Source organism: Equus przewalskii, chromosome 21, assembly GCF_037783145.1.
Source record: "Equus przewalskii isolate Varuska chromosome 21, EquPr2, whole genome shotgun sequence".
NCBI lineage: Eukaryota > Metazoa > Chordata > Mammalia > Perissodactyla > Equidae > Equus > Equus przewalskii.
Genome location: NC_091851.1, coordinates 18,131,875 through 18,158,321, shown reverse-complemented (window position 1 = coordinate 18,158,321; position 26,447 = coordinate 18,131,875). Strand labels below are relative to the sequence as shown.

Sequence of the window (26,447 nt, the reverse complement as noted above, 5' to 3'; positions counted from 1 at the left end):
GGATGGGTGAATTTACAATCCTACCCGGAGACTAAGAACATTCATTTGTTACTTCCCGTCACCCAGGGTCCCACAATACTTTGAAATCTCTACTAATTTCATCAATTTAAAAAACTGTATCATCATTTACTTTAATATTCCTTCTTCACATATGAACCTCTCAGGACACGTATTTCAGCATTGTTTGCAACAGCAAAAACTTGAAACAACATTCAATCAATTGGGGGATGGTTTAATAAATTAGACTATTTCATAATATTTAACATTGTGCAGTTTTACAAAGAATGAAATAGATCCAAACACATTGTCTTGGAAAGGTGAGCCCGACAAATTGCTGGGGTGAAAAACAAATTATAAAATAACATAATGGTAAAGCTATGTGCATATATTTGTATTTATGCATAAACGATAAAAGAATATGGAAGGATAAATATTCAATTTTCACTAGTTAACCATGAGAAGATTTTTTTGAGGGATGGTGGTAAGTGGGACTACTATTTTACTTTACATTTCCCTGTTTAATTACTGTTAAACTTCAAACGCCTAGAATTTAAATGTTTTTGGGGATACAGATAAAATAAGATTTGAGTCTTTGGTGATGGTATGGGGGGGGGGTCATTACACTATTCTACTTTGGAATAGGTTTGAAATTATCCATGAGAAAAGTAAACAAAAAATAAGTTTTTTGAAGAAAAAAATCAGTTCTCATTGAGGACCAATGCCTGTGTTAGAAATGTTGCTACATTCACCTCCTCTGAGAACCTGTCTCTAAATGCCACCTGTATTGGAGCGACTTAGGAACCTATGTGTACAAGCTGATCCACCACCAGTACCTGCCCTGCTAACGGGACGAGTATGCATTGTGATAACTGGGGAGGAGGACCCTTTCTATACACTAACTGGCTATCTGTATTTCCTTTTCTTTGTTACATGGTTGTTCTTATCATATCCTTCAACCATTACTCCACTGGAACTCTCTCTCCTTTATATTAATTAATGAAACTCTATGAATTGGGAACATCAGCCTTTCTTGTGAAATTAGTTGTAAATATTTTCCCAGATTCACTTATAATTTAGTTTCAGTGGTTTTTGATGTGAGTTTCAAATACATCAGAAATAACATCTATCAATCTTTCTCTCTTCAATATCAGAAGATCTTCCCTGTCTTATTAAATGTTTATGTAGGTTTTCTTCTAGCACTTTTATGGTTTTATTTTCTATATTTAAGTCTTTAATTTAATTGAAATGTAATTTGACATAAACTAGAAATCTAACTTTTTCCAAATAATTTTTCCTACACAATTCTTCCATTCCTCATTGATTTCAAATATGACTGCCATCAGATACTAAACGTGAATTCTTTTCTTGGTTCTATTTCTGTCCCTCCTGTTCTGCTCTACCAATGCCTAGCCTGTCCCAGGACCACAGTATTGTTACTAAGCTTTGGAGCCTATTTTCATTCTTGTAAGGGCAAGTCACCATTCCCTTCTCCCTAGTCTTTCTGGTATTGATTCATATTATTTTATTTTCTTGTCTTATGCATTGGTTAGCACATCCAGAATGACTTTAAATGATACCAGTGATAAACACGTATTATCTTAAATCAGTTTCTGATTTCAATAGGCAGGCCTGATTTAAGTTTTTCATCATTAAAGTATGAGGCATTTAAAAATGTCAGTCATGAAAGATCCTTTTTTTTGGAGGAAGATTAGCCCTGAGCTAACATCTGCTGCCAATCCTCCCCTTTTTGCTGAGGAAGACTGGCCCTGAGCTAACATCCATGCCCATCTTCCTCTCCTTTATATGTGCGACGCCTACCACAGCATGGCTTGCCAAGCGGTGCCATGTCTGCACCCAGGATCCAAACCAGCAAACCCTGGGCCACCGAAGCAGAATGTGCGAACCTAACTGCTGTGCCACCAGGCCGGCCCCATGAAAGATCCTTTTATTCCCACATTGCTAACAGTTTGCAGTAGGCATCTAGGTTGTATTTGACTGATTTTTTTTAATTGTTATCATGATTTTTATTAATAAAATCCACTACTGACCCATAATGGATTTTATCAGTAAATTTTCTAATATTTAATCATCCTTGAGTTCTTGAAATCACACATAATGCCTTGTTCTTTTATTATATTATCCATAGCAGCATATTCCCAAACCACGTTCCAAGGACCATTCTTCCCAGATACGTTTACAAACGTGGCACTAAAAGAATAAGCGTGTGCAGAGCTGGATACTAAAGCCCTTTTCTGAAAAGAGTCTTCTGCACACTAGCATTTTAACAGATTGCAAGGAGCTTCACAGTAGAGAAGCATGCTGAGCTTTATTAAGCACGCTGCTACCTGAACACATATGAACTCGGCTCAGGGTTTTACACAACCCCGGTAAGGAAACAGTGGATCCATGGTCTCCCTTTTGTATTAGTTCTGTTAGGAAATGTCACTGAGATAAAATTGACTGGGAAGTTTCCCTTCTTTCTCAAAGCTCCAGAACAGTTTAAACAGTGTAGGAGTTCTCTCTTCCTTGAAGATATAATACACTCAACTGTATAACCAACGGAGCCCAGGGCTTCTCTTAGGAATGTAAGTCCTTCGATCACCTTCTTGACCTTTCCCGTGGTCACGGGTGTACTCACACCTCCTGCTCCTCCCCTCATGTATTCACAACATACTTACAGAACGTCTGCTCTGTGGCAGATGGTACGGTGGGTGCCGGTGGTGCCAAGGCAACCCCCACAGAGCCAAGGCCCTGCCCTCACAGAGCTGACAACCCAAGAACAAAACAAGAGCTCTTGGAAACTAAAAAACGTGAGAGCAAAAATGAAGAGCTTGAGAGAAGAATTCAGATAAAGCTGAGGAAAATTCCCATGAACAGAGAGAAAAGATGGGAAAGAGATGGAAAACAGGAAGGGAAAGGAGAGGAAGAGCTCAGGAGGTCCAACATTCTAGAAATTCCAGAAAGAGATGTGCAGGAATAGGGGAGAGGAAGGCATCTGAGAAGATCACTTCTCACCTCTGACTCCGAGGTTCCAGAGCGAAAAGGCCCTGAGTACCCAGCCCAAGGTGCAAATGGAGCACCAAGGGGCAGCAGGTGAGGTTTCAGTCATCGCGACAGTGAGAAGACCTACAAGCTTCCAGAACTCTAGCATGTGTCTAATTGGAGTTTCAAAAGAAGGTGGCAGAAGAGGAGGCCTGGAAGAGATAATGGCCAAGTACTTGACCAGACTGAGAATGGAGAGGAAGGGAGCAAAAGAGAAGCTGGAGACCAGTTCAGAAGCTATGGCTGAGGGTGAGGCTTGTTGAGGGTGGTGGCAGTGAAGACAGGACCTGTTCTGGAGGTAGGACAGATTGACAGGTGGTACGTCGGGGATGAGGGAAAGCGAAGAATCGAGAACAACTGCAGGGTTCCTGGTTTAAGCAACGGAGCGTGCAGTTGTGCCTTGACCAAAAAGAGGACAACAGGACAAGGAACTGGTTTGGGGGGCAAGGAAGGAATCAAAAGTTTGGAGCTTTCTTCCTCTGAAGTTTGAGATGTCTTGTATAACAGCAAATGGAGAGGGCAAGTCAGGGGCTGGATCCAAGGCTGAAGTTCAGAGGTCTGGCTGCAGGTTTATGGGGAAGTCACCAGCATAACAGATGTTTGCTGGCCCCACGGCCTGGATGAGGTCTCCCGGGGAAGAGCACGTCGAGGAGGCAGCCCAGGACCACGTTCTGAGGAGCCCTGACTTCAGAGGTTGGGGGAGAAGGAGTCCCTTTGGTTACTTATGCTTTTCTGAAAACCATCCATTTTATTAATTTTTTTTTAATTGGGGGCAGGGAGCATAGAATTAACTCATCCTCTCTGGATCTGTGGTTTTATCCCTCCATTTGTGCGTGCGTTCCCTTCTCGCCTTAATGAGCCTTGCCAGAAGTCTGTCCACACGTTCTTCTCCAAGGGCCCAGCTTTTGGATATACCACTTTTATTTATTTCAGATTTTTCCTATCTTTATTCATTCTTTCCCCCTGCTTTCATTGGGCTCATTTTTTATCCTGTTTTTCTAGTTTCTGGAGACAAGCTCTTCATCTACTTCATTCGTCTTTCAGGTTATGAATTTTCTCGAGAAAAATTCGGACTGCTCTGTCAGTGCGATTAGTGCTATTATCATCATTATTTTCTAAATTATCAGCAATTATGAAGTTTCAATTTCCTCTCTGACTATGAGTTATTTATAACGGTGGTTTTTTAGCTTCTAAGCAGTTTAGAGGTTTGTTCACCCTTTTTTTTTACTGGTTTCTAAGTTTACTGTATGATGGTAAATATAATTTGTCCTTTTGAGAACTTATTGCATTTCACTGAATGAATATTCTTACATGCCTTCTACACACCCAACCTGGTATGGAGAATACTGACCAACCTTTGGTGAAAGGAGAAAATTAAGAACCATCCTGAATATTTTCACATACCTTAATTTGTAAGAATATATGCATTATGATGATGCAAGGATTCACTTTATTTGTACATAGTGTTTTTAACACAGAAAGAGGCAAGAGTGTTATCGTTAAGTTATAGTCGGACTATTCGGGTTTTGAAAACCATCCCGGCCACTGACTAGCTGTATGATGCTGGGCAACTAACTTTGCATCTTTGTGGCTCAGTTTCTTTAGCTGCTGAACAGGGATAACTCTGCACCCACCTTAGTTCATCATATGCAAATGTAAAGCTGTGATGCACAGGCTCAGGAACGGCTGCCTGTTACTGAACAACCACAGAATATTTCACAAAGCAAAACAAAAACAACTGGGAATCCTGTTTGTTTTCATTTGTTTTAGAAATTCTACTGGTCAATAAAATTCAAGAGTCTTGGGAGCATTTCTCTATGATATGATCAACTTTTACTACACTCTACAGTCACAAAAAGAGAATGTGGGTTCTATTTCTGGTACACAGAATTCTGTGGCTCTAATAATCTCACAATATTATCAAAGTCCTTGATGTCTTTACTGACATTACTGAAAGGGGTAAATGACATCTTTAATGGACTTGCAGTACTGTGCACAGGGACCAGCACTGACAAGCAGGGCTCTGGCAGGAACCACAACCCCCCTACAGGTGTCAGAGCTCTGACTGGCCTGGGGAACCATGTGACCTTCAATGACAACACATCCTCCCACAGCATCTCTGTCTCCTGCAAGTCTGGAGGTATTTTTGAGTCTCATCTAAAAGATGTGACTTCTCAGATATTTCAACTCATGTGCACAATACTTGGCACAACCTCAACAGTTAAGAGCTGAGCCAGCCCTGATGGCCTAGCAGTTCAATTCAGCACACTTCACTCCGGCAGCCCAGGTTCATTTCCCAGGCACAGAACCACACCACTTGTTTGTCAGTAGCCATGCTGTGGTGGCAACTCACACAGAAGAACTAGAAGGACTTACAACTAGAATGTACAACCGTATACTTTGAGGGGGGCAAAAAAGAGAGATGAAGATTGGCAATAGACATTAGCTTTTCTTACGAGCAATAAGGCAGAAGAAAATAACCTACGAAGGAAACCCTATTAGGCTTTTGGTGGACAGCTCAGCAGAAATCCTACAGGCTGGGAGAGAAAGGAATGATATACTCAAAATACTGAAAGACAAAAACTTTCAGCCAAGAATACTCTATCCAGTGAAACTATCCTTGATAGTTATGATAGAGATATGATAGAGAAATAAAAGCTTTCTCAGATAAACAAAAGCTGAGGGAGTTCATTGCCGCTAGACCTCCCCTACAAGAAATCATTAAAGATGCCCTCACACTGGCAACTAAAAGGCAAAGGTCCCCAAAGCCCTGAGCAAGGACATAAATAGACAGACATGATCAGAAACCTGCAGCTCTCTACTAAAATATGGAGGTAAAGACTCAATTACGGCTTAGAAGAGAAACGGAAAGAAAGCATCAAAAATAATGATGAACACTTCAACTTAGCCACAAACTCACAAAACTAAAAACAGAACAATTTGTAACAGCAATGATTCAGAAGGGGAGAGGAAAGCGAAGGAAGCTGCTTAGGTTAATGGAGATAAGAGGTTATAAGAAAATGGATTATCTGATCTCCAATATCTTTCATACAATCCTCATGGTAACCACTAAACGAAAAATCAGAGCAGCACCACAATTCACAAAAAGAGACAAAACTGAGAAATCTCCCTCAGAAAACCACCAAATGAAATGACAGTCAGAAATACAAAGGAAAAGAAATAATGGAAACATAAAACAACCAGAAAACAAGAGACAAAATGGCAACATTAAGCCCTCATATATCAATAATCCCTCTAAATGTAAATGGATTGAATTCTCCAATCAAAAGACACAGAGTAGCTGGATGGATTAAAAAATAAGACCCAACAATATGCTACCTCCAGGAAACACATCTCTGCTCCAAAGACAAACACAGGCTTAGAGTGAAGGGATGGAAGACAAGCTAATGGCCACGAAAAGAAAGCAGGTGTTGCCATACTTTTTTCAGACAAAGCAGATTTCAAGTTAGAAAAGACAATGAGAGACAAAGAGGGGCAGTATATAATGATAAAATGGACATTCCACCAAAAGGACATAACACTTATTAATATATATGCACCTAACAAAGGGGCATCAAAGACATAAATCAAGGATTAACAGACCTAAAAGAAGAAATTAAAAGCAACACAATAATAGTAGGGGAGCTTAAGACCTCACTTACGTCAATGGACACATCAACCAGACAGAAAGTCAACAACAAAATAGTAGATTTAAATGAAACACTTGATCAGATGGACTTAATAGATATATAGAGAACACTCCATCCAAAACCAGCAGAATATACATTCTTCTCAAGCGCACATGGATCATTCTCCAAGAAAGACCATATGTTGGGAAACAATGCAAGCCTCAATAAATTTAAGAAGACTGAAATCATCCCAACCATCTTTGCTGACCGCAATGCTATGCAGCTAGAAATCAACAAAAACAAAACTAGGAAAGTCAGAAATATGTGGACACTAAAAACATGCTATTGTTGAACCACCGATGGATCACTGAAGAAATCAAAGGGGAAACTAAAAAATACCTGGAGACAAACAAAAATGAAAATACAACATACCAGTTCCTATGGGATGCAGCCAAAGCAATCATAAGAGGGAAATTCATAGCAATACAGGCCCACCTCAACAAGCAAGAAAAATCTCAAATCAGTAATCTTAAAATGCAGCTAACATGGGGCCAGCCCTGTGGCCAAGTGGTTAAGTTCACGCACTCTGCTTCAGTGGCCCAGGGTTTCGCCAGTTTGAATCCTGGGCACGGACATGGCACCATTCATCAGGCCATGTTGAGGCAGCATCCCACATACCACAACTAGAAGGACCCACAACTAAAAATACACAACTATGTACCAGGCGGCTTTGGGGAGAAAAAGAAAAAATAAAATCTCAAAAAGAAAAAAAAATGCACCTAACAGAGCTAGACAAAGCCCAGAGTCAGAAGAAGGAGGAAAATAACAAAAATCAGAGCAGAAATAAATGAAATAGAGACTAAACCCACAGTAGAAAAGACTAATAAAACTAAGAGCTGGTTCTTTGAGAAGATAAAACTGACAAACCTTCAGCCAGACTCACCAAGAAAAAAAGAGAGACGGCTCAAATAACTAAAATTAGAAATGAAAGAGGAGAAATTACAACAGATACTGCAGAAATACAAAAGCTTATAAGAGAATGCTATGAAAAACTATATGCCCACAAATTCAATAACCTAGAAGAAACTGATGAATTCCTAGACTCATACAACCTTCCAAAAATGAATCAAGAAGAAATAGAGAATCTGAATAGACCAATCACAAGTACAGAGATGGAAACAGTAATCAAAAACTTCCCAAAAAACAAAAGTCCAGGACCAGATGGCTTCTCTGGAGAATTCTACCACACACTGAAAGATGATTTAGTACCTATCCTTCTCAAACTACTCCGAAAAATTGAAGAAGATGGAACACTTCCTAACACATTCTATGAGGCCAACATCACCCTGATACCAAAATCAGACAAGGACAACACAAAGAAAGAAAACTACAGGCCAATATCACTGATGAACTTAGATGCAAAAGTCCTCAACAAAATATTGGCAAACCAAATATAGCAATACATTAAAAGGACTGTACACCATGATCAAGTGGTATTTATTCCAGGGACGCAGGCATGGTTCAAGATCCGCAAATCAATGTGATACACCACATAAACAAAATGAGGAATAAGAATCACATGATCATCTCAACAGATGCAGAGAAGGCATTTGACAAGATCCAACACTCACTTATGATAAAAACTCTCAATAAAATGGGTATAGAAGGAAAGTACCTTAACATAATAAAGGCCACATATGACAAAGCCACAGCCAACATTATATTTAATGGTGAAAAACTGAAAGTCATCCCTCTGAAAACAGGAACAAGACAAGGGTGCCCACTCTCACCACTCCTATTCAACACAGTAGTGGAGATACTGGCCAGAGCAATTAGGCAAGAAAATGAAAATAAACGGAATCTAATTTGGAAAGAAGAAGTGAAACTTTCGCTATTTGCAGATGACATGATTCTAAATACAGAAAACCCTAAAGAATCCACTAGAAAACTATTAGAGATAATTAACAACTACAGCAAAGTTTCAGGGTACAAAATCAATTTTAAAAAGTCAATTGCATTCCTATACACTAACAACGAACTAGCAGAAAGAGAAATCAAGAATACAATCCCATTTACAATCACAACAAAAAGAATAAAGTACCTAGGAATAAACTTAACCAAAGAGGCGAAAGGCCTGTACAGTGAAAAATATAAGACATTATTGAAAGAAATCAAAGAAGACATAAAAAAATGGAAAGATACTCCATGTTCATGGGTAAGAAGAATAAACATAGTTAAAATGTCCATACTACCTAAAGCAATCTACAGATCCAATGCAATCCCAATGAAAATCCCAATGACATTCTCCACAGAAATAGAACAAAGAATCCTAAAATTTATATGGAACAACAAAAGACCCTGAATAGCCAAAGCAATCTTGAGAAAAAAGAACAAAGCTGGAGCCATCACAATCCCTGACTTCAAAACATACAACAAAGCTATAGTAATCAAACAACATGGTACTGGCACAAAAGCAAACAGATCAATGGATCAGAACTGAAAGCCTAGAAATAAAACCACCTATCTATGGACAGTTAATCTGTGACAAAGGAGCCAAGAACATACAATGGAGAAAGAAAAGGCTCTTTAATAAATGGTGTTGGGAAAACTGGACAGCAACACACAAAAGAATGAAAGTAGGCCATTATCTTGCACCATACACAAAAATTAACTCTAAATATATTAAAGATTTGAACCTAACACCTGAAACCATAAAACTCCTAGAGTGTAGGCAGTGCACTCTTTGACACTGGTCTTAGCCACATCTTTTCAAATACCATGTCTACTCGGGCAAGGGAAACAAAAGAAAAAGTTAACAAATGGGACTACATCAGACCAAAGAGCTTCTGCAAAGCAAAGGAAACCAGGAAAAAAACAGAAAGACAACCCACCAACTGGGAGAAAATATTTGCAAACCATTGATCAGACAAGGGGTTGTTCTCCAAAACACATAAAGAACTCATACAACTCAACAACAACAACAAAAAACAACCTGATCAAAAAATGGGCAGAGGATATGAAAAGATATTTTTCCAAGGAAGATATACAGATGGCCAACAGACACATGAAACGATGCTCAACATCACTAATTAATGGGGAAATGCAAGTCAAAACGAGATATCATCTTACACCAGTCAAAATGGCTATAATTACCAAGACAAAAAACAACAAATGTTGGAGAGGATGTAGAGAAAAGGGAACACTCATACACTGCTGGTGGGAATGCAAACTGATGCAGCCACTATGGAAAATAGTATGGAGATTTCTGAAAAAACTAAAAATAGAAATACCATATGATCCAGCTATCCCACTACTGGGTATTCATCCAAAGAACTTGAAATCAATGATCCAAAGAGACTTATGCACCCCTATGTTCATTGCAGCGTTATTCACAATAGCCAAGATGTGGAATCAACCCAGGTGTCCATTTATAGATGAAGGGATAAAGATGATGTGGTGTGTATATACAATGGAATACTACTCAGCCATAAAAAAGGAGAAAATTGTCTCATTTTCAACAACATGGATGGACCTTGAGGGTATGATATTAAGCGAAATAAGCCAGACAAAGACAAATACTTCATGATTTCACTCATATGCGGAAGCTAACAAATATACAGATAAAGAGAACATGTTAGTGGTTACCAGAGGGGGAGGGGAGAAAGGGGCACATATGTATGGTGATGGATAAAAATTGGACTACTGGGGGTGAGCATGATTAAGTGTATTCAGGAACTGATAAAGAATAATGTACACCTGAAATTATGCAGTTATAATCCATTATAATCCCAATAAAATTACTTCGGAAAAAAAACAAAACCTTACAACCCTCCCTCTACACATCACTGGCAAACCAGTCTTTGGAATAGTTGACTGCATGGCACTTCCCAACCTCCAGGTCTAAAAGACCCTTCAATAATTCCCTGGCACGAAGCACTGAAGTTGAAACTGTCAGACTATTCTTACTTAAAAAGCCTCCTAAAGTCTGTGTAAGTGCTGAGAGAGGCTGTCCCTCGGTAGTGGGCAGAGGGGAGATTTTCACTGCCCACTTCCGGGCGGTCTGAGAAGACTTACAGCATGGCGATGCCCCAGTGCTTTCCCGCTCTCTCTCCTGCCGCCTGGAAACCAGAGAGGCCAATGAGGGCCACCGTGGGCGTGATGGTCAGGGGCCCGATGTATTTCAGCAGAGCCCCAGGCAGGCCCAGGAGGCCGATGACCACTTCTATCAATGAGGACATGATGATGGCTCCCTGGATCTGGAACAAGAGAGGCACAGACATGAGAGTGAGCCGCTTGTACATCACGCACCCCACTGTCACCTGCAACCACAACTGACACTTCTGCAAGGCATCAAGTTATTATACGACAGGCATCATAGAGGTGGAAAATTCCTGGGGAACCCCAAAAGAAACCAGTAGGTGTGACTGGGGCATGACCTGAGGACGACCTGACTGATGTGAGAGGATTACAAACAAGGGCACCGGACAGAAAGCTAACTTGCCTTTTCCACTGAGAAAGGAGACAGATCTAATTCTCACTTAAGACATTCAAAACCAGCCTCAGAGGAACACCGCAGTACAAAGACTCTTGACTTTAAAAAGTTAGCCCCTGCAGGACATTTAAAAGATAGTGCTATTGATAAAAATTCCACAGGAATGTTTCTATTGTGCACAACAACCGTATCTGTGCAAATTCGGAACTAACGGTGAGTGATCTTATAGGTTTTGAAAGCTCTGGATAAACTGTCAGCTCTTCTTGAGGTCGGAGGACTCCCGAACCCTGTTCTGTTCAAATGCATCATAGTAGACAAGGATCTTTAACTCCTTCCACAGATGGAGGCAAACACTGAGGCCGGAATGAACAGTTCTGCTGCCTGTCGACAAGCCTCTGAAGGTCGGTCCAAGGGCGCCACATCCCTCAGCTGGTTACGCTGGAAGGTGCTTGAGGGTGTAGGTGGGCAGGTCTGTGGGTGCATGGGAGGAAAGGGGGAGAAAGAAAGAGGGAAACAAGGGCGAGAACAATACTCTCTGACTGCACAGAGCATTTCTGCATGCTTCATTTTATAGTAATGTCATCCAAATCCAGTTTAAAAACAGAAATAAACATGTCAGTAGTTGAAAAAGAAAAGGAGGGCTTAGTATAAGCAACTGCAATTTCTTAGGCACGACCAACAGTGAAGCTGAGAAGAAACACAAAGAAGCCACGAGCAGGCAGCGCTCCTCCTTTACCTCGCGTATTCGGGGATACCAGATGTGCTCTGTGTGTAACAGTTCTGCTGTTCCATTGGCAACTGAAACATCTTGAAAACAAAAACAAAGACAAAATTTTTCTTGGAGTGACACTGATGTTTCACAGGACATAGTCAATTTACTCTTTTTAAGAAGAATTTCCTGCCTGTTTTAAGTATATCAACACGCATCCCTGAAATTCAAGTTGCGACAGTACGGCTTACCATACTGAACGGGGCAGTCCCCCACGCTAACTTAACCAGAGCTATTCCTCGACTGAGAGCTCCCAGCTTGTCAAAAGCTGACTGAAGCAGTGATGCACACTGCTAGTGCCAGCCTCACACAAAGACCAACCTTTGCAAGCAGCTAATTGAAAAGCCCAATAGCAAGGTTGCCTGACTGATGTTTTAAAAACCTAGATAAAACAGAGGGCCTTTTCCAGTTCCTAAATCAAATCAGTGGTCACAAAGTAACTCCTAGGAGCAAGGAAGGAAATGAAGGCTGGAAAACTTTGCTCCTAGAACCTAAAAATGTAACAGTATTTTGAGAGTACAACAGGTCTGATTTTCTCAAATCCCCTATCTGATCTTTTCCTGACCTTATCGGGTTATTTAAGGATCTTTGCAATCACTACGGGGAGGAGGGGGGATGAAAGTCATTTGCAGAAAATCAAAGCAGCCAGATCCTTAAAAAGCAGAGATGTTCAGAGAAGGGATGCTGACGCAGCAAAGAGAGTGATTACTGGTGGTTCGCAAAATCCACTGAAAGAAAGAGGCAGAAAAATAGCACAAATACTTTTCTAATCTGTTCCCATGTTTATCAATTTCATTAGCATAGAGAAATGAGGTCCTTTCTGGTCCTTACTTGCTCTGGGGTTAGGGATGCACGAGTGGACAGAGAGAGAGACAGGAACATGATCCACGGATTGGAGCATTCTAAGCTGTTTGTTGGTTTGCGTGTTCCGTGCCTAAGTCCAGAAAGGATTCACCGCTGCTAAGGGCAGCACGTCCAGGCCTCCCTTTTATCACCTGCATCAAAGGCCCCCAATGACATACGTGGAAATAGCTGCAATTACCTGTGGTGTTACATTTCCATTTATCTAAAGACAGGATGGCTCGAGCAGGGGCCAGAAATGCAAAAGCACTGGCCTGAAACAGGGGTAACCTAAAAGAAACGAGACCAAAACCATGATCACGGCGTCAGGAACTACCGAGGTAGTTCACTATTTGACAGCTTAACAGTCTTTTCCACAGACAAACAGCACATGAGCAAATGCAGACACACCTGGAAGAAAGAGCCCCGTCTGCAAAGATCGCCTCTGCCATGCAGCCGGGGCCGCTGGCCTCTCCGTCCTCCCCTCCTGCGGCTCTCCCCACAGACAGCCCCAAGGTGAGCACCCCAACCCCAGCCCCTGCCATCGCCACCTTTCCCCTTGCAAGTGGGGGATGTCGGGCATTTGCGGGACTCTGTACTGCTGAGCTGGTGAGCTCCTTATTAAACACCACTGTATGTCCTCGATCTTCCCACCCTCCTCCTCCCTTTCAAAGTCTTATCAGCTACCATGGGGAACAAATCTATCTCCCTCTGTTGTTCCATTTTATAAGTCAAAAACTGCCCTAAATCACAGAAGATAAGCATTAAAGTCACCTTAGTGATCTAGACCTATTAAGGAAAAGGAAAGCTGTTACGTTACAAATTAAGAGGAGATGCAATATACTGCTTACTCATAAAAAACACTCAAAAGTATTCTAACTCTTGTTTTTAAAGGACCCAAACAGCTTACAGACTCTTGGTTAAATTTCCTGTCTATATCCTCAAACTAGATGCAGACATCCTCAAATGCCATCATTCAATTTTATTTTAGGTACTTCATAATGACTTTATGAACAATGGAGCTACTCAAATTCAAAAGATTTGGACTTTTATTGGAAATGTACAGCATTGCAGCTACAGTTGTATTAAGGTGGTTTCATGGGCTACCATGAGAACCCAATAACTATTTGTTTTTTGGCGAGGAAGATTGTACCTGAGCTAACATCTGTACCAATCTTCTTCCATTTTGTATGTGGGACACCATCACAGCATGGCTTGATGAGTGGTATGTAGGTCCACGCCCAGGATCGGAACCTGCGAACCCCAAGCTGCTGAAGCGGAGTGTGCAAACTCAACCACCACGTCACTTGGCCAGCTCCTCAATAACCTTTTTTAACATTACTTTCAGGGTAAAATATAAAACTGGCACCCTCTGTTTGCAGGACTGGGAACTCCCAGACGTCCAGATCCTTCTCCAATACCCACAAGTAGCCTTGTATCACTGTCCTGGCCAGCAGTCGGGGACTCAGCCTGCTCTCCTCTGAGCTGACAGTGCATCTTGCCCTGAATGAAACAGGAACTGGACTGAGACAGGGAGGGGGTCTAGTTGAAGGACAAGCAGCTGCTTTACAAGTCCAGAGCTGGCACACACCATTCCGAGCCAGATGAGGGTCAAGATTCTTTTGTTCTCCTGGCCATTTTAATCATGCGACGAAATCAACTGAGAGTAGGCAGGATGCTGGCTTTAAGACACGGAGGCAGGCCACACAGTACAGACCAGATGCCACTCACATGGGCATGCCCTCCACCAACCATCCATTTATAATTACCTGTCAGAGGGGCCCAGAGCATAGTATCGTCACAAGTGGAAGTGAAGGTCACCTGGAGTTGGAACGTGTATCAAAGGGAAAAAACACTGTTTCATTTACAAAAATTTCTTCAGCACAATTTTTCAGAAATGTGCTGAAAGGGTAAAGGGAGGCCAGCACCTCATTAGGAATGGATGCCATCTCAAGTGGTCCAAATGGCATCTATCTGTTTTACTATCATTTCCAACTTCCAGCAATGCATCCTAGGGAACGTGATACGGGCTGCATTCAGAGATCCAGTCCCAAGGAAGGCTGCAATCAACACTGCACTGGCGACTCATCGGATGTGGGAAAGTGAAGACCGGCTCTGAGAGCCACTCCCAGTGACACAAACTATTCTTGCCCTCAGTCTTCACCTGACCATCGCCTGGGCATGTTTCAGGGCAAGGATTTTCTGGCTTAACCCTGACCACCAGCCCTGAGAGCACTGCTGCAAAGCACTCACTCATTTTCATGCCACCAGGACCCCGGGTTCCTTTGAAAGTGGGTGCTAATAGAAAATTCCCACAAGTGCTGCCCCAGACAAAGCCGCCCAAGATGGTCTGGAAAAGGTTGCACATGCCAGCTTACGTGTTGACCGTTCAGCCGTGCACAGGGCCTGCCACAAGCAGTACGGGCTGAGGGACAAGCAGCGGCTGTACAGCAGTAAGGACCCAGCATCAAGTGTGGTCTCCATACCCAGCGGCATAAATCACTAGCATAACTGGAATATTCTTAGGGCAAGTTGCAACAAGAGCACATGACTTCCTTAGGCGAGAGCCTGCCTGAATCACAATCAACAAAGCCAATTTTCCAAGAAAAAGAGTGAGGATGGTAAAGCACTTGATATCCTCATCTGATAAAGTGGCTTCTTCAGGCACTTGCCCAGCATGACGCTGGTCAATCGGAGGGCTCTTCCCTCGGCGCCTCACTCACACCATCACCCAAACCTCAGGCCCCGGCCTCCCCAAGCAGACAAGACTCTCTGCTCTTTATCGTGTGCTGACGACTGGTAAGGAAACAAATTAAACCGTGCCTTTCTTTCCACCAGGGGCTGGGAAACCAGCCCACAAGCCAAATCTGGCAGACCACCTGTTTCTGAGCAGTTTTACCAGGACATGGCCACCCTCACTTACTTACACGTCACCTGCAGCTGCTTTCGTGCTGTGACAGTAGAGTCGAGCAGTCACAAACAGAGCCTAACATATTTACTGCTTGTCTCCCTACAGAAAACGTTTGCCAACTTTGTCTACAGGGAAAGCATATCTTACATATGTGAGGAGGTGGTGAATTTTTGCAGAAGAATGTTTCTAATGTAAGAGAAAAGCTGAGCAGACAGGCACCTTTGTGGCGACACATTCCTGCGTCAGGCTCGAGCCCCAGGACGGCAGAAGAACCTGACCAGCCCACACAAGTCCTTCACTTTGCTCAGAACCCTGCTGGAGGAGCCCCATTTCCTCCTCGGTACCCAGGTGACCCCAACCCCATTCCCCAGCCTCTTCCCTCAGCACCCCCTTCACACACCTCCCCTCCACCCACGCAGTCCTTGCCTCTGAGCCTTTGCTTATCTCTTCTCTTCGTCATCAACTCACTTAATATTTAATTTTTATTCATCATTCATGGCACAGAGAAAATACAATCTCTTGCAGGAAATATCTCATGAGCTCCCTCTTAAATGTGTAATGTGCTCCCCTACAACTTAGGACTTTCTGGCCATGATTTCTGCAAGTCACCCGCCTAGTCCCCAGGAAGCTGTCCCTGTTCCCTAGGGATGCTGGTTAAAAATGGAGATGTCCACATCCCACCTAGTCCTAGTTCATCAGAATTGTAAGTGGGGTCCTCGAATCTGCATCCTCAACAGTGACTTCTAGGGGAGGCTGAGGCACCAGGCACAGCAAAGACTGGCAGTCCTTCTGCCAGGTGAACGGATTATCGTTTGGGTCACTTGGTAACCATTTCTTGAGCATCTGCTAGACACGGGCACAATTATAAGCAGCTACAACAATGGAAAAAACTGCTCCTGGGCCCTTGAGTGGTTTCTGCTGTGTGAAAGAGACACTAATCATGGCTACACCTGAAGGGCACTGATGAGGACAGTGTGAGATCTCAGAGAAGTGTGTAGGAGCAGTCACTTACGCTAACAGATGAGAAGCATTTCACACATATGCTAGGGGTTATGAGTAGTCCAGGCAGAGAGAAGAGCAGGTACAAGAGGAGAGCCACACAACAGACCCAGGAATGCTCGGAAAGCTGCAGACACCTTACTGTGGGTGGGAGCGCAGGGACCTGATGTGGTGAAGGTCAGAGGGCACCAGACAGCCAATGCCCTGCATTCTTCCCGCAGGCAAGAGGAAAGTTGAAGGACCTTGCTCTGACACCATCACTTTGGGGGAACTGGGAAAGCTGACCTTAACCCCAAAAGTATTCTCAGAAGGCATGCCAACAGGCAGGTGTGGCATGGCTCCACCTGCTTCAGTGACCCCACTCATCTTGTGGTTGGCTCCAGGGCGAATACTATATTCCCACTAGCTTATTAACATTCTTACACAGTGGGCTTAAAAATTATAATTTTTCAACTTTATCATTTCATTCATTTTTATTAATTAGCATCCTTTTGTAAAGAAGAGCTTTTCTTTCTGTCCAACCTTATCTCTTTTTCTTTTTTGAACATCAGTGAACTCATGGATTCCATTTTTATTCAATTTTATAATTCATTACCATGACTATTCTTTTTAATAATTAAATTGTCTCAAATCTGCCCAAAGCAGCCTGTTCAAATAGGTTCCCATTCTTTTTGACATAACACCCCCCTCTCCTCCTCATTCTTCAAGCAGTTTCCTGCTTTCTGGCACAAGATGCTCCAGGCTCAATTTGTACCGTTCTCAGGCCCAGCCCTGGAGCCCACCACTTCTCCAAGGAGCCCTAGTTCATTCTTTTTTTTTTTTTTTCATTGCAGCATTGTTTTTTTTTTTTTTTTAATTGAGTTACTGATAGGTTACAATCTTGTGAAATTTCAGCTGTACATTAATGTTTGTCAGTCATGTTGTAGGTGCACCATTTCACCCTTTGTGCCCACCCCCCACCCCACCTTTCCCCTGGTATCCACTAAACTGTTCTTAGTCCATAATTTTAAATTCCTCATATGAGTGGAGTCATACACAGATTGTCCTTCTCTCGCTGGCTTATTTCACTTAACATAATTCTCTCAAGGTCCATCCATGTTACTGCAAATGTAATGATTTTGTTCTGTTTTGCAGCTGAGTAGTATTCCATTGTATATATGTACCACATCTTCTTTATCCATTCGTCTGTTGCTGGACACTTAGGTTGCTTCCACGTCTTGGCTATTGTAAACAGTGCTGCAATAAACATTGGGGTGCATAGGACTTTTGGAATTGCTGACTTCAAGTTCTTTGGATAAATACCCCGTAGTGGGATGGCTGGATCGTATGGTAGTCCTATTTTTAATTTTTTGAGGAATCTCCATACTGTTTTCCATAGTGGCTGCACCAGTTTGCATTCCCCCCAGCAGTGCATAAGGGTTCCTTTTTCTCCGCAACCTCTCCAACATTTGTTGCTATTAGTTTTAGATATTTTCGTCATTCTAACGGAGCCCTGGTTCATTCTAACGGAGAACGGTATTTAGAAACCAAGATCTGAACACTAGGTGGCCTCGTTGTTACTGGGGTGGCATTTAGTTAGTGAACAGAGATACAATTCTTTTTTGAATCATGGGGTCATAATGACACCTCCAGTTCAATCCAATACCCTGAATTACCTTCTTTCTGCCCATATTCGTATCTCTCCTTCTCCTACATTGAGCATCCTGATTTCCAACATCAGCAACATACTTATTCATTTGTTCTATCCTATAACATCGTACAACACAGTTCCAGAATTACACCAATGTCACTACTAACAAGACTAAGACTACTAAGTCTAAGATTTCTCTGTATGTTTTTTTTTTTTTGTCGTTAGAATATATCCCATTCAGGGTGTGCAAAGTACTATGTTCTAAGTACTGAATTATTTTCTCTGCATGGTTAGCAGTTTGACATAAGGTTACGTTCACTTGTTTCTGTGTGTATTCAATCTTACGTTTGCTTTTCTTCATCCTTAGAGATTTTATGTTTTGAATATGTTGAACATTTATACAGTTTACAAATCAACCTATATGAAGAGAGACACCAGGAAAGTCTTGCTCCCATCCCTATCCCCTCCACCCCATTCCCACTTACCCACTATAGTTAATGAACTAATCTTTATTTCTTCATATATGTATGCACACACACATATATGTACTTTTTTGTAAATTGCTTTTTCAATATATCCTAGAACTCACTCTATACCAGTTCGTAGAGCAATTTCTCATTCTTCCTCAGGGCTGCATAGGATTTCATTGTATGATGTACAGAAACAGCCAGTCTCCTATAGATGGGCATTTAAGTCATGTTAAATATTTTGTCATTACGAACTGTATAGCAATAAATAATTTTTTGCATATTATTTTGCATTTGTAGGAGAGTAAATTTCTAGAATTGGAGCTGCTGGATCAAATGGTAAATGCACATGTACTCTAGATACAGTCATGCATCACTTAACAATGCAGATATATTCTGAGAAATGCATCATTAGGTGATTTCATCATTGTGTGAACATCACAGAGTGAACTTACACAAATCTAGATGGTACTGCCTGCCACACATTTAGGCTCTACGGTACTAATTTCACGGGACCACCATGATATATGCAGTCCATCGTTGGCTGAAACGTCGTTATGCAGCACATGACTGTACTGCAAAACTCCTCTTCAAAGGCTTGAACTATTTTTTGCCCCTGACAGCAATGTGTAAGAATATCTGCTCTTCCACAGACTTGCCATCAGAGTGACTTGTCAAAATTTTTATTTTTTGTCAATTTGACAAAGGTCAGAAACGGTATCTCAGGGTAGCTTGAGTTTGCATGTCTCTTATTACAAAGTCAATTTGATGATCCTTTCATAAGGTGAAGGACCATTATATAACTTTTTTGTGAAATGTCTTTTGCCCCTTTTTCCATATGTTTTTTGGTATTTTTTAATTTTGATTTTTCAGAGCTTTTTTATATTAGAAATATTACACTTTGTAATGTTATAAATATTTTCTCCAGTTTGTCATTTTTGTTTATGATATATTTTCACAATGCAAAGTTTAAAAAGTTTTTTATATTTAATGTCATCAAATCATCACATCCTTTTATTGTTTCTGGAGAGTGAGTGAGTCCTAGTTTAAATCTTTCCCTACTTCTAGGTTATAAAGGAATTCACCCTTGTTTATTCTAATACTTATATATTTTCATCATTCTTACATTTGGCTCTCTAATCCATTTTAAGTTAATTCAAAGAAAACTCAAATTCAAAGTAACAGCAAGTGTAACCTTCATCTTCAAGTTCATGTTATTCTGGTCCTACCGATAAATACCAAGATTACATGAACTATTTTGGTCAACACTTCCAATGAGAGGGACTTCTGGAGAACCTTGGTGGGAAGCAGACAGCAGCTCCTCCCCCACCCACAGCTCACAGCAGGAGCTTCCTCCCCACAGAGCCCAGGAACAGAGGAGGGCCGGGCGGATACAATTTTGATAACCTCCTTTTCAAGCACAATACTATCAACTACTGCAGATCAAGGGTTTATGAGTCTAAGACACTTTTATTACTTCAAGATCTAGCCAGCCACAAAGAGGCAGAAGGGAACTCTCTGAGGTGCGGCACTCTTCTATCTGTTGGTTGTGGTGGTTATGGGACTACAGACGTGGGAAAAACTCATCCCACTGCACATGCGAAAGAGTAAATTTTACCGTGTATCAATTACCCCTCGATAGATAAGACTTAAAAAAAATTATGTTTAGGGGCCGGCTCCGCGGCCGAGTGGTTAAGTTCGCGCACTCCGCTGTGGCGGCCCAGGGTTCAGATCCTGGGCGCGGACATGGCACCGCTCATCAGGCCATGTTGAGGCGGCGTCCCACATCCCACAACTAGAAGGGCATGCAACTAAGATATGCAACTGTGTACAGGGGAGTTTTGGGGAGATAAAGCAGAAAACAAAAATTTTTTTTTTTTTAAATTATGTTTATAAAATGTCTTTCTGGGAGAGGAAATGGGTGGAGAATAACAGCATCTTCCTTAAAATAGTAGAGTTATGGCAAATAGTTACAAAAAACATAAAACTTTTTAAAAAAGGAGAGAGAAGAACTTCTGTCCTGGTAGCCGGGGAGAAGCTCTAGCCCCTACTCCTGGGTGCTGCTCTATCCCCATCCAGCTGTGCCAGGGCAGTCACCTGCCCAAAAAGGAAGGAGAAAAGGGGAGAGGATGAGCCATTCAGAGCATGTGGGAGTGTGCAGGGCAAGTGCAAGGTGACGGTCAAAGAAAAAAGATCGTGGAGAACTAAATGCACTAACCCTACACACACATACTAAGAGGGTTCAGTCAGTCTCCTCGTCCCCTGGAGCACGAGAAATATTAGCAAACAGAGAAAGAGCATGATTACTGAAGGAGGGAGACCACCCAGAAAATCCAGAGTTGAAGGAGCAAACCTCACGGCAGTGTGGCCGAGGAGCACACCCAACCACCTGCTACACTCACCAAGGACATGCCGCTCCTGCAGGCGTCCAGCCCTTGCCCACTGCACTCCCCTCTGCCTCATTCGCACCTAGCCACCGCCTTTCCTTCCAGAAGGATCACTAAAATAATGAGAGCCAACAGGCAAGTGCAGACAGGTGTCAAGCGTTGCTCACTAACAATTTCATCATTATTACCAGTTTACAGACAAGGGTAGGGGGCTGTGAGAGACCAGGCAGCTTGCCCAAAGTCACACGGCTGGTAAATGGTGGAATGGCACTGATGCCACTTCTGAGGCCACAGCCCCTCGATGCAGCTGTAGAGGATTGAGGCAAAGCTCCCTCCTCCGAGGTCACTACCTCCAGGTTCTCACTGGCCCCCATCTCTTTAATGTACTATCTAAAATTTTTTGAGTTAAATTGACAATAATTTTTTTATTTTGGGGAAAAAAACCCTACAACCTGCTTTTATGTGCCTTCTTAACATGACAGAATATGAAGGGCTTGCTGTCACCTACACAGTAATTTTGGCAAAAACGTTCACCCTGAATCAACCATGCCTCTGGCCCCATCTCCCAGTTTACAACAATTAAGGGCATTGTGGAACAAATCAAATACAACCACAAGGACACAATCAGACAAATTCGGACCACGGGACGCTCGACAGGACAACTGGCCTGGACTCTTTAAAAAGGCAATGATCTGGAGGGAAAAGGCGAGGATTGTCTAACAGAGACCAAAGAGACACAACAAACAAATTAACCACATGCACTTAACTGGATCCAGTTCTGGGAGGTGGAGAGAACAGCTACAAAAGATGTTTTAGAGACAAATTGGGGGATTACATACAGATTGCACATTAGAGGATATGACAGAATGACTGTTAACTTTCTCAGAGAGCTAAATGGTTACACAGGAGACCCTCAAACCTAGGCGAGTATTTAGCAGGGAGCTGGCATGCTGTCTGCAACTTCACTTTCAACTGGTTCAAAAAACTGCACAACACTCCAAACAAATACACATGCAGAAACAGAATGCGTGTGTGGGGGAATTCCCAGTGTCCCCCACCCCAATCTAATCACTGCATCCCGCCATTCTTCTAAGTTTTATCAATAGTTAAGAGTTCAAAGACCAGGACTTGAGACCTGGAAGTATCCTGGAACCTCAGCGCCCCATACTCAGTGAGCACACACCACGTGCAGGCCCCCAGAACCCAGGGATGGAAGCCAGGGCGCTCTCTCCTCAGGGCAGACCAATCAGGTTGCTGCACTAGCTAGTGACTCTCTTAGCCAAAATTCTACTTTTTCTCAGAAAAGACAGGTTCTGTCTGGGTACAGCCAGCTGTGATGGCCAGGAGTGATTCCTCTGGGGGTGGGGTGGGGGGGCGCACCCCATCTACAGTCTTGTCTTTTGATGGGGAGCTCACAGTGACGCTTCCAAGAGCCGTCTGGAGCAAAGGGCTGGAGGTGGCCCCACAAACACAGTGCCTGACACACCTCAGGGAAGGCTGGGGAAGGCCAGCGTGGCAGGTAAGGCGCAGGGTTCCAGAGGGCCCTCTTTCACCCCCAGCTCTGCACTGACACCTAGAGGCAGAGGCAGGGGCAGGGGCAGGGACTCTGGGAAGCTCAGAGCTGCTGGCAAGACTTGGTCTCTGTTGGAAAAGGCAGCAATAGCCAAGATAAGGCATCAGCTAAGAAGTTCTCCCTGCAGCCAGGGAGGTGTGACTGGTCAGGCGGCCAACATCAGGGTCGGGGGGAGTCTGAACAACTCTGCCCTGATCTCTCAGGATTTTAAAATTTTTGTACTAATTCCTGGAACAAGCCCAAGGGGTAGCTGGGATTAACATCACAAATCAGCCAGAATGAGGAGAACAGTTGAAACCTCACTCATGGGAACTTGGCAATGAAGACCCCGTTGAAAGCAAAGTGCAGGGGATCAAGGTCAAAGGGGAGGAGGAAGAAGGAACGGCAGGGTGGGGAGGAGGAAGGTGGAAGAAGCAGCCATTGCAGAAACCACCCACCCCCAGCAGGCAGAGGCTCTGGGAAGCCCTAAAGCCACAGACATCACACAACTGGAGCTGAGAGCCGTGACTTCCATTTCAAAACTATCATGGTCCCTGGAGGAAGGAAACCACTTTCATGCCAGGGGAGACGTGCAGAGAAGGAAGGAGGGTAATGCAGCACACGCTGCATCAGACATGGTTTGTGTGGCCTCAGCTAGCCCAGCCCATGAAAAACACACCCCCAAGAGTGTTTACCAGGTGACATCTTAACGCTGGCCTTCTAAGCTTGTGCTCAGGTTTGCAAAGGCATACGGTCTGTTTTGCCTTCCCTGTTCCCTATTAATTTTGGTTATTTTCATGGAAGAAACAGGTTTCCAGGAACAGCGTGCCCCCTTCACCAGGGTGCCCATGTGAAAAGAGGAGGGACGACCTGGCCACAGCCCACAGGTCGGGATGCTCACGCTCTCTTCCTGCCTCTGCTCTAGACCAGCAGTCGTCTTAGCTTCCTCAGAATAAAGGGCCCCTCCTCAAAGGCAGGGCTGGTCTTTAGGCCCCTGTACCCACTGCATCCAGTGTGATGGAGCACTGAGTACTCAGCAGGTGGTAAGCAAATACCTAAAGAAACGTAGAGAACTCAGACACAACACAGTAAACCACTCAGTTGGAAAAGTCTGAAAATCTGTCCTAGAAATCAGGAAAACTGAACATGAAAACCTTCTCCCGCTGCTGCTCTAAGCCTAAGGAAAGGAGTGCCAAACTGCAAAAACACCACGTGCAGGCCCACCGCACTCCTCAAGGCTGGGACACTGGGAACGAACCCCACTCTCGGCTGCATCGGCCCCTGCCTCCTGCATCGTCCCAGCCTTCCACACCCTCTGCCCCAACTGCTTCATCTGTTTGACCCTGCTGTGAGCAGGAAGTCCATGCACAAGTCTCATCAGAGGATCATTCACAGCCTAGGATGAGGGTCCATTTAGCATCTAGCAGAACTAAAAGGCTCTTCTCTTACTCATACTCGACAACTTGCCAAATGTATTTTAGGAAGCTTATAATAATCTACAGAAACACAATCATGGCAAAATGTCCACAGGACAGCCTAGGAAGAGCCTCCTCTCATTGTCACAAAAGGAAACTGAGAGCTGGAGAGGTCATCTGTCCAAGGTCGTGATGCTGTGCAGGTCCCTCTAACTCCTCAGGCTTGCTCGGTCCGCTCCCCCGTGAGTGAAGGCAGGAGAAACCATCGTCTGCCACATGCTGACAGCTAACGCTTTACCCTGGGAACTGTAGGTTCCGACTGCCCATGGGATTACAGGTTATCAGCAAAATATCCCACAACTTGATTTTAACTAGCACCGGCAATGCGGCCAGCTCTGAACAGCACCGACTTTTGTGAGCCCGCTGGACTAGACCCCCAACCCCATCCTGAGTAAGTGCTGGGTGTGTGAGTACCAAGGGTGCGTCCTCACTCAACTGCGGCCTGAATGCCCACCTTGCCCTGTTACAAATACCAAGGAGGAGGGGGCGGGCGTGGTGTAGTGGGATATTTGCCACTCTTGGGATTTCTGCTCTTCTCTCACAAAACCCACAGGAAACCTGTGGCCAAGGGCATGAGAGGTGATTCAGCTGGACAGGGGAGCCCTGCCTCTTCAGGCACAGCGGAAGGAGAGGACAGATGGGGAAAGAGGAGTCAGAACTCTAACAGAAAGGGGTGAAGGACAGAGCAATGCAGGGTATGGGGGAGATGGGACACAGGAATCCACAGGTGCAGCAACAAGCCCCAGAGGTGGTGAGCAGCCAGGCAAGGAGGGAAATGCCCCACCCACCTCACCATCTGGGTTCACCTTCGCACAGCTGGCCCTCCAATATACACTGGACAAACAGTGAAAAGAAGGGGTCAAGAACAGCTTGAGGCTTTGGAGGAGCTGGAAACCACGCCACTGAGGGCCTTCTCACTGTTAGCTACTGGACAGGAGCTGGAAGCAAGGATCTCAGGAAGGAAGAAGTACTGTTAGCAAAAGAGGAGCAGAGCAAGAGGTAAGCGTGTGCGCTGGCGCCAGGGGCCAGGAGCGTGGGCAGGGCGGATGTCACGGTGGGTGGGGCGCTCCCTCACTCCGCCTGAGCCCAAAGGCAGCTGCTTCAATTCACTCAGTCATAAAGATTCTTTAATCAAGGCAAACATGGCACACCCCAGGCTTCTCCTCTTTCCATCTAAGGATCAAAAGCAGGAAGGGCCCTCCAGAATGTGGGCTAGAGCCAAACTCATCACTCACACGGACCTCAGTAATACCTAAGCCCTGGAGTCTGGCCCACAGCCTGACCTCTAGGCTCTGGTCAGGGAAGTCACTCACTAGGCCATGATTTCCTGCCTTTGCCCCCACACTTCCCAGGATGGAAAATGCTCCTTCAATGCTCCTGGCCGAGAGCTACAGAACCAACTGAGTCTTCAAGACCCATCTCACATGTTACCACCTCCTCTGTGACTGTCCCTTTAAGTCCCCAGCAGGACATTACTGCAAATCCCCGATGCCACCCTTTATGCTGTGGGGCACGGATTTGCTTCATCACCGCCATGGCCAGGCCCAGTCACCCAGCACCTTACACAGAGAGGGTTCACTAAGTATCTGTGGGACTGAGTCAGTGTTTTTCTCTTCCTCTTTTCCCAGGTTAAGAGTATGGACACCATCCCACATCCCAACAGCCAGAGAAAAACCCATGTCCTAAGACAAAACCGCACCAAACCCCAGCAGCACATATTCACTAATAACAGGGTTAGCAGACATGACACCCGCCTCCCAACTGACAGCTAAGCAGCTGGCCACACCACGCTGAAGGTGGGACCCACTGCTTCTCACACCACCCAAAGACATAGGTGGGGTTTCCCTGACATCTGCCACAAAACAGCAAGGAAAGCTGCTCTCAGCGAGCCTCCTGGGCAGAGCGCAGACACACGCACGTGTACGTGCATGCACGAATGTATGCACGCGCATGCATGCTGCAGGGCTGTATCTTGGGGCCTGAGCCATCCCAGCAGGTGTGTCAACTCCCTTTCCTGTTCCTTCTCAGCTCAACTGCTCCTTCGGAGCGGGAGGGAGAGGCAAACTGCAGTGACCAAGCCACTCTGTTTAGGTCTCCTGTGCCCCAACGATAGGCAGGAGGGTCTCCTATAACCAAAAGCACTCACCGAAAGTTCCCCAAGCCCTCCCTACTGTGTCACCATCAGGCAACTGTGCCCAGCCCTCCCAGGTCGATCTGTGGGACAGTGCCAGCCTCCTCGGCATGAGAGCAGGGC

At 44.0% G+C, this 26,447-nt stretch overlaps 1 protein-coding gene across 14 annotated transcripts in view; it reads right to left on the bottom strand.

Annotated features, from left to right (window-relative positions):
• The window catches only part of SLC23A2 (solute carrier family 23 member 2), a 142,756-nt gene that overhangs the window by 23,729 nt on the left and 92,580 nt on the right, over window positions 1–26,447 (bottom strand). For all 14 annotated transcript variants that reach the window (XM_070588863.1, XM_070588861.1, XM_070588862.1 and 11 more), the window contains 3 exons: window positions 12,975–13,063; window positions 11,900–11,970; window positions 10,746–10,927 (listed from right to left, as the gene is read on the bottom strand). In XM_070588863.1, coding sequence (XP_070444964.1) covers window positions 10,746–10,927; window positions 11,900–11,970; window positions 12,975–13,063 — 342 coding nt within the window. The remainder of the gene's footprint in view (window positions 1–10,745; window positions 10,928–11,899; window positions 11,971–12,974; window positions 13,064–26,447) is intronic.